At 46.9% G+C, this 9,598-nt stretch overlaps 1 protein-coding gene across 1 annotated transcript in view; it reads right to left on the minus strand.

Annotated features, from left to right (window-relative positions):
• T265_10082 (hypothetical protein) overlaps positions 1-6,374 on the minus strand; it is a gene marked incomplete at both ends in the record, with an annotated part of 30,592 nt that extends 24,218 nt beyond the window's left edge. The window contains one exon of the mRNA XM_009176350.1: positions 5,291-6,374. Within this exon, the coding sequence (XP_009174614.1) occupies positions 5,291-6,226 (936 nt within the window). The remainder of the gene's footprint in view (positions 1-5,290) is intronic.
• Positions 6,375-9,598: the final 3,224 nt, after the last annotated feature.

The raw sequence follows: 9,598 nt of genomic DNA on the forward strand, positions 1-9,598 counted from the left end.
TACGGTTGGACGGCCTGCCATTACCTTAACCCATTTGCTGCCTTCGGGTTGCACGGCAGACCTTGAGCTGAGATTCCACGTTGCAGTGTGTAGCACTTTGGAATGAGTGTGGAAAGACCGAAGCCTGAGACCGAAGCTGTGGCTGGAGACCAAGATGCATTTTTACAACGGGACGATCCCACCTGTCCAGTTCAGTTCAGTTTATCAGCGTACGTTGGTTCCAGCTGCCACAATTTCGGTCATCAGAAGATGGGAGAGCAGAGGAGATGTAGCCAAACATCGGAGACGATGGCAGTTATGGAAACTGAGAGGCTAGATATTGAAGACTACCATTTTGATACATCAGCGTCACTGTATCATGGTTGCGCATGGGCTTGAATACTGCCAGAGCGCCCGGTCCTAGACAGGAACCAGTGCCGCAGACTAATTTACTGAGCCATGTCTGCCATTTCTAGTGATCATTGGTGTACTGGGTCTCTGGGTCCCTATCCAGAGAGGCGGCAGCTGTCGACCCGACTCAGTTTACTAGTTAGTGTTTTCATGTTTCGTTGCTAGGTTGTAGCTCTCTCCATGGAGCATGGGTAACTCATCCAATGCGAGGGAGTTTGTTTTACCTAAAACAAACTGATGTACCTCAGTATTGCTAATCTGATGTTCCCACCGAGCCCGACCAATGCTTTGGGAACACCGATGGGCCATAGGTGCCGAAGGTTGGTAAAAGCTCACCTAGCATTCCCTATTCACATAAGTATTCTCACCTTCAACCAATGCACCTGAAATTGTACATCTACCCATGTAAACAAACTTATCTGCCACGTCGATTGGCCCATCTGCAAGCAAAATGTTCGGGTATGATCCCTCCCAGTCTTGTAGTAGTAAGTAACACTACGTACGTGTGAATCGCTGCAGCACTTTTTCGGTGCCTAGCTGTCTAGCCAAGCAAAGGAAGCACGAGGGCTGGGATAATGCCGGGTTGCCCAAGCCTAGACAGGGGAAGTCGAGAGGCAGAGATGAGTTCGAACTACGGACCTTCCTGTCAATAAAGGTCCGTGGTTGAAACCCAACCACTACCTACCACCTCTGTATACCAAGACGTGTGGCAGGATTCATTAGATTTAAAATGAGCTAGACTGTTGAACAGCGTGAACTAAGCAGAGCACTATAGTTCGCGTATGCCTGCGAGCGAACGCTCCGGGAGCATTTCGACCAGAGACAGAGGAGAATTTAAAGCAGCACATCAATAACGAGGTTGGAGGGGAATGATGAGAGAGGACAATCTTGCCTTACATCACAGGTGATGAGCTCGGGCGAAAGCTTGGTGTATATTCGTTCGCACCCATAGGATTTCGCAGTGTCAGCATAAAGGATATAGATTTAAAAGGGATACCTATGGTCAGTCAAGGCGCTCTAGTATTCTGCTTCCGTTCCAGATCTTCCACAGTTGAGTCATCCGACTACTGATCATGACCTCTTCTTTGAAAAGTGCGGGATGCAGACCATCCGGGCCGCATGCCTTATCGCGTTCGAAGAATGATATAGTAAACTGGATTTCTGTTACTGACGGTGGGTGGGTGTCGATGTTCGATTCCGGATCACCGCGTCCTTCAAGAGATTGCTGTAAGGAGCCAACCAAACTGTTTTTTAGCCTTTGACTCGTCGGATTTACAAGGCTCTGGAGGGATGTATGGTTTTGTTCAGGGATCCTGTTCCTAGCCCCAGAACCAAAGTCTGAACCACGAAACTGGTTGTTAAAGTTCTCTTGAGAAAACCTTCCAAAAACAAATGAATCAACGGTCTGACGCACTTGGCTGCAAGGGCCTGGGCTGGCCCTAGCACGCGCGGAGTAAGACATTATGGTCTCGTACCTTATCAGGCTGTGCAGCAACGCTGCATTTCGCTGGACACCTGGAAGAAACACCTTACTAAATTCACACCCTTATCGCAGAGGACAATACAACTTTACTTCCGGCTCGTAACATGATTCCTCGAATGACGGGAACTCGCTGTTCTTCGTCGAGTTGCTCCCCATTGGCCTTCCTGGCACAGTCGAATCTTGAGGAAATGAGTTCCAGCAAGTATAGCCAGCACGATCATCGCAGTTGTCCCCTCGTACGGCACTGAAACATTGATCATGAGCCGAGGCAACATCTTGTAATTGGGGACTTGGTGTTTGCATTACAGACTAAAACCAACCAAAATGTCACAGCACTGTTGATGGCGCCAGATGTGACTTCCAATTATCATCCTGTTAGTGGGATAAAACCGAATCACAAGTAACTGAAATGGGTATGTAGATGTACTCTGAGTCTAGCTTGCTAATATTGCAAACCCCAGTCTATTCTGAACGGACACCATTGTGTTCAACTGCCATTTACCAGCAGATTCCTCCGGGACATTCAGGGGTGTGGAACCTATAACAGCGATATAAGTGACATTCTGTGACCATCGTTGTGTGAACGAAAATGGATAATTGCTAGCTGGCCATATGTTGCCCAGAGCGCATCTCATATGTGGTACAGGCCACAAATCACTTCCGCATACGCTATGCCCACCACTCTAGCCTAAAAGAGCCGTATGTGATTTCCCCCGGAGAGTTACTAGTTTGGTGTCCCGGCTGAACGCTGGTCTTTGGTGCCACCTCACATCTGCCTTATGTATGTTTTATTATCTTGTAATGTCTTGTTTGGAGCGGTGATTCACCGCTATCCATTCCATTCGTGTATCCATTCGTTCCATTCCATCGGTTTCGTATATCCATCAGCAACTGACCCGCACTAACACCCGGACTCTTCGGAATGCGAAGCACACAACGAGGCAAGAGGTGACTCTCTGTGACTGCCATAGCATGGAGCTATTTGAGGTGTGTCCAGGATGTGTTTCATGAGCGACCCGGGCAATCAGATGACCCTATGCATGCACAGTGGGGCTCAACTTAAACTGACGGTTGTGGGCTACCAGACAGACAGTCTTATCCCCTCGGGTTTATATCAGATACAGGGCGTCCTCAGTGCCAAACACATGTAGCCCCACCTATTGTTCTGAGTGCCAGGCGAATCCAAAAACGGATGCTATACCACTGTGTGACAGAAAAAAGATGATTATGTAACCAGTTAATGTTGCTGGATCTGTTCATCCCGTGAGCTAAAACACATTTGTTTGCGAAGTCGATAGAGTTAGTGACAGAAGCTAATCAGAACGGTCCTCTGAAATAATTTGTTGATATTATTCGTTAAGACGTAATGCACTTCCGGTGCCTAGCAGCTACGCCACCTGAAGAAAGCATGACAACCGAGATACAGCCAAGCTGCCCATAACTAGATATCAATCGAGGTACCGGGATTCGGTTCAGATCACAGACTTTTTGATCCGTAAGTTCGCACTGTAGCTACGGAAGCCCAAGCTCAACGGTCCTCCAAAGCATTCCCATAGACATCGTAACATCAGTGTTCAACACTGATGCATCGCCACCATACGATGACGATCAATTTGAGGGCTTTGTTGTGAAAATAATAAAAGTGAACCGGAAAGGAAATTTGTGCTAGCCCGCCACAATCATCCCGAGGTGCCTACAACTCTAGAAACACATTTGGGCAACAAGGATACAAACGGATGACAAGGTTATTCACACCGATCAACAGCCACATCTTACGGTGTCCAACCAGGCTCGGTGGGGCTCACGAGATGCCCATTCCTCCGAAGCAGCCACGAAACCACCAGGGTGCCAACTTTTGTGATACGTGGAAATGGAAGAAAGTGAATAGCTCAAGCAGGCGCCGTGTCATAAGCCGTCCAACAAACTGCTAATCATCATACCATCTTTCTGCATGGGTCTTGCACCTTCACAGTGAAAGGCCTAGCTTCCGGGCATGCAGTTTCTTAAGATGCCTCTTACTATTCATGCAAAAGCATTACAGTTGTGGAGAAGTTAACATACCTCTGGTTGTATTAATCATCATCGTCATCACGACTGATGCCTGGCTGCCGCACTAGTTGTATTGGGTGCATTAAGTAGTGGCCCAAAATCACGTTTACCAACTCGCGTGACCTGTGGCCTCAAAAAGACATATCACTAGGTCCCAAGAGTTACGCGTATAAAGCTACATTACGGACTGTGTTTTTATGTGGTTGCGAGACAGCCTCCGCGGACACTTGACGTGAGGCTTTTACTAGGGTTTTACCATCGATGCTTCAGAAGTGTTGATAGAAGCAGATTGAGCAGACGAATCCGTAACGAGAAAAATGGGAAACGGCCACTTGGTTGTACAGCAGGTGCTTCAGTCACGAAACATCAACAGTGGTGGTCCGGCCAAGTGCTACGCATGTCTGAATATGGTCAACCAAGATAAGCATTGTGCTTACTTCCTCCAGAATCGCACAAACCGCGAGGTGGACGTGTGACTTGACAAACGGGCGTGAAAGAGATCGCAGAGTTCAGATCCGGTTCGCCTTCCAGTATGGGTCCTCACGAACTCACTCCCGCGCTTGACGGGACACTACGAGAAGTCGTGGCTAATTAAAGTCAGTATTTTTCAGGACTATCTGATTGAGTGTTTGGAGGTGTGGACATCCTAGAATTCTTGCGGCAGGTTAGCACTTCCCTGATACACCCAGAAGTAGGACAAAAGGTTTTGCAACAGAGTAAAACGAAAATGAGCAACTTGAACACACATTAGCCAGGTCCGTACTCGGATGTAGTAATTGAAAATGAGGGAGGATAAAACTGATGCATATGCGTCAGGTTGAGTCAATCGTCATCCAGAGTGGAGCGCAGGCGACCACAAGTAAGCGACCGAGGCTATCGATGGGGAAACTAATGGATGCGTCTCGCTGTGCACATCAGGGTTAAATATACACGTGCTTGACTGAAGCGTTTGGTCTACCGGAAGCTTTTTGGCGTTTACTTAAGCTATGATCACATGGTGACTAGCACTGTTACTGCTACTCCCGTTGTCGACGCCACCCAATCAAGTTTGGTGGATTTCAAATCCTCCGTTTCAGAAAAGAGGCCCCAGAAGTTACGGAGAATGGAGGCTACAGAGTAGCAAAGGGAATTAGAACATTTTTGTAAAGAGCGTGCAGAATGGATAGTCAGTAAATCGACATGCAGCGGCTAGTTGGACCCCCAGGTTGAGCCGCACATGTGAAATCGGAGTCCAGGGGCAACAATGTAGCTCACTGGACAACCAAAAATATGGGAGGTTCAGTAAAGAAAAATATAGAGCCAAATATTATTTCCTTTACGTTATCTTATTTGGGGCTCACCAGCATCAGATTAAACCTACTAACTTACCTCGAGGATTAACTGAGTATCTTTTGGTATTTCTTTCATTATATCCAAGGCTCTTTTCCATAAGGTTAACTCTGGAACCCTAGCGCGCTGGGTGTATTTGACGATCTCTGCCATAGGTAGCTGGTATCTCATGATGCGTTGGACTGGTTGCATGAGATAAGACACGACATCTTCCTTGTCATTTAGATACAATCGTAATTCCTCAAAATAGTCGCGGTACTGCTCAGCTATGAGCGCTGCTTTACGATGATTTTCACAATATTTCGAATATATCGAACGAAGTCGTGAACGCGAGTCAATGAACAGTTTGGGTATTTTATCTGGTTCGGAGGTAACAAAACTGGAGAGCTTTTCTAGAAACGCTGAATGCCAGTCGCACAATTGGATCCAATTTCCCCAGAGTATTCGCCAACGGGCGGCCAGGTCATCCGGCACAGTGGGTGGAGGTGGCAAGGTAGTGGAGGACTCGCGAAGTGGCAAATTATTCACTGAGCTGTTTCCACCGGGTAATGTGGCAGCATCCGCAGAGGATGGAGTGGTGGGAGCTCGAGCACTGGAAACAATAGGTATATAAAACTCCTTAACCATGCGAAGACGACGCACGTATCCCTCTTCGGAACTAACGAGTTCCATTAACGGTTGTCTTCGTTTGTCTAATGCAGCAGCCACCTCGTTGTTCAGATCTGCTTCTTCCGAAAACGTCCCAACACCACCATTGTCCAGTAAGCCCGAGTCCGCCTTCCAATCTTCCGTAAGCTGGTTTGACAAACCTGTATCGTCGGGTGTTGTTGCGTCACCGTCCTGAAATATATCAGTTTTGTCGTGACTTTCGCCGGCCTCAATAAGTGCAGAATCATGGCATTTGGTGGATGGATCAACATTGATTTCGGAAGGCTGTTCGCCAAGGAAGTTTGATTCCAGGGACGAGTCGGCCATGATTATGTCATTCACACAGGGGAATGATGGTTACATCACTACGAATCCGAAGATGGGTAAAAGCATAGAAAATGCGGGTGAACTCATGTTGTTACAATATCTACAAATAGACTCCAGCGAAATCTACGATCGGCAGGCTGGACCGGTGAACGGACGATAACTATACTGAATTCTCATTGGCTGGAACTGGTGCTGGCTTGGCACCCAGCACCCCAAAAGTCACTACAATTAGTTGTGGTTCCGATTGGTGTGCTCCTTTTATTTACTCAATGAGTTACATGTGCGCCGAAATCTAAGAAGTGCTGGAGTTGTGCTATTACCAATATCTCACTTAAGGCCACTTGTTAAACCACCCCGAAACCCAAAATCGCCGCTGGGCATTCAGTATTCGCATAATGAAACCGAATTTTCGGAAGCAGTGTCGTGCCCCTCGTGGATTAAAGCAATCGGGCAATTGGGGTTTCACAGATTCACGGATTGATACATAGGATCGAGGCCTTTGCCCAAGTTTCCTGGGTCGGTTTTGTTCTTGACGGTCAGTGGCGGTCGTTCAGCTTAAAGGCACAAGAGTAACAGTCCAAACGTTTCAGCCCGGAGTCTCGGCGATGCTGGGAAATTAGTCGACCAGACTTTTCTGCCAGAGGTAAGATTTCTCCAGTGAGCGAAGAAGTTTGGTGAGCTGCAAAAATATGAACGCAGATTACTATGGTTTCCGGTTTGAGCAGGTGGGCAACAAAATGCAACATTTTGGCGCAAAGTTTCAACTCCACTCATGGAAGCTTTATACCTAAGCGCACTGTGCGGCTAGTGGGCCCCAGGCCACTGAGTTCATCCGACCCACTAGATACGACAAGGTATCCGTAAATGGCTAAGGTGTTGCCGTAGATTTTTGTGCAAAAATAACGTCCTGGGAGGTATATCAGTCAATAACACGAAGGGTGTCTCAAATACCGCCCACATCACATCAGTAGGTAGCTAGACCCAATGTGGTGTATCGCATCTTTCCTTTCCTTCCATTAAACCACTACTAATTTGGCCAATCGCTTAAACGTTTCTTGTTTGAATACAAAAAACTACAAAAACCGCGAACTTGTACAATTTCACGCAATACAAAACGTGGTCACGTACTTCAACTCTTCTGATTTCGCTCGCGTTTGCGGCGGTCATTCGCGGGGCTCATAAGCTAACTGTGGTATCACAGAATTTTAGACTAAGTTCGGAATCACTTTTATGTGGGGACCGTTCAGAAGAAGACCCCTGGAGAATCATGATTGGATTAATATTCATTCAGTAACCTGGGCCAACGAAGAACTATTCTAAAGAGAACAATTCTTAGTGAGTCTGTTCAATCTGGCCGCCTTAATACTGTGTACTCAGTCTGGCGTTATTATTTTTATTTCATTGCCACACGCTCCTTGTAGAGTAACTTATCTTGTAGCCGGACCACTACAACATAGTCCGGCGATGTGAAGAATGAAGTGGCGACGACATTGTAGGTGACTGTGATGGTGGGTCAGTCCCAGCAGTTAACGCCCAAGCTTGCTAATATCTACAAACTTAAACAGTGAGCGACACGATCCAATCAGGAATTAAACGTTAAGATAAGTTAGCACTATAGACCATGGCGCTTCCTGGCTGAATCTTTCGTGTGGGGTAGGTTGTGAAGCTCATGAACCAGAGCGTTATACTTTTCTCTGCCGACTCATGTGTGTAGGGTGTAGTGTAGAGCGCATTGTATGTCGCCACCAAGATCAGATTAAGCGGCAGTTCCCGGAGTTATTTTCTGTTTGATGGTGCGTGTTTTTGAGTGCCCATTTTGTTTGGCAGTTTCGGAGCAGCGAATGAGCAACATATTATGCTGGTCTTTATTGAAAGGTGAATGGATTTCCACGGACCAGACGTAAACCGCCATTAGATTTCTTCGAACTTGATGTGGTCGTGGACCACCCCATTTCTCTCCAGGAATCTGATAGCGGCGATAAGTCCAAAGGCAAAGACATTATCGAGCACTTCGTTCATTAAACCTAGAAATAGTGGAGACTCAAAAAGAAACCCGTTGAATATCCATTCCGTGATACCCATTCGGCGGTTTATGCGTGAAAACTTAGGCGTGAAAAGTCAGAATTGGCCTTATTCATCTATCTACAACGGTTAAAGATCCAGTCCTATGTAGAAGAAGAGAAGCTAAACTCGGGATCTCGGGAACACTTTGGACAATGAGCGCAGGGAGCATTCACTTGCTAGCTCACATCTCTGAGTGTAAATGGAGGGAATGAAGGGCTCGCCTCCATTATTGATCGTGTGCGCCGCATAAAATTGTGGTCCTTGAATCTTTCTTGTAAAGGTGGCGCGGTCTTAGCAATCAGAGCCTGTTTTCAACACCAGTTTTGAGCCGGACATGCCGAAAAATCCTAGGGATGCAATATTGGTCGAGACCAAGGTCTTGTATCACAGAAGGAAGGGGGCGTCAGAGTGAGATTATTAGCGACTTGGCGGAGGAGATGCTTTGGTCTGATGCATTTAGTCAGAGAGTCATAGTCCCAATGTTTTTGGATAAAGCGAAACGCGAGTTTCAGTGGGTGGCTGAAGTCTGTATGCAGATTGCACATGGTCTGTGAAAAAGGAGGGAGTTAACTTAGGAAACAGCACTGATGCCGGCGCTTAAGTTCCACAAGGAAAAAATCGGGCTCAACATGCTCCTTCTAACCTCGCTTAGTGATCAATGGTATAGATGGTCGATCCTCATCAGCGCCTCAACAGTGTCCACCCCAGTGGTTCATATTATTAGGGGGTGAACCACTGAAAAAAACATCCAATAATGCCAATGGAACTATACGGGATGCCGTGATGACCTTGTCAAATCTTTATGACTATCCACGTTGACTGCTACGGTACCAAATTCGCGAATCTCGAATATCGGGGGCAGGTGTTTTTAAAATAGTTTTGGACACATGGCCATCCTTAGCGTTTCACCCACTTCTTGCATTTATTTGGAACACCCGAACAATAACCGCACTCAACCCGCCCTGAGACTATTCTCCGCTCGATAAGGTCTCTCTAAGTCATAAGCTGACCATCGCGCGTGACTCAAACTCGGAAAGCAGATAGCCATAACGGTTCCAGTACTCAACGGTGTACGGATCCAGTACTCCACGGTCTACGACCTCGGAGAAGATGTAGAAAGCCCCGTCAATGGATCTGCATCTACTGGAGGAATCGAGGCAAGTCGGCCTTTCTGGCAATCCTTTAGCTATTGGTTCATCTCCTTGCTCTGACTCATCTAAGCAAAAAAATACAGCAGAAAAATAAAGTCAGTTGCGTTATTGCGAGAGCAGATTAAGGCAGAGGAAATGGAGAAAGATTTGCAGCTTA

This window comes from Opisthorchis viverrini (assembly GCF_000715545.1).
Source record: "Opisthorchis viverrini unplaced genomic scaffold opera_v5_335, whole genome shotgun sequence".
NCBI lineage: Eukaryota > Metazoa > Platyhelminthes > Trematoda > Opisthorchiida > Opisthorchiidae > Opisthorchis > Opisthorchis viverrini.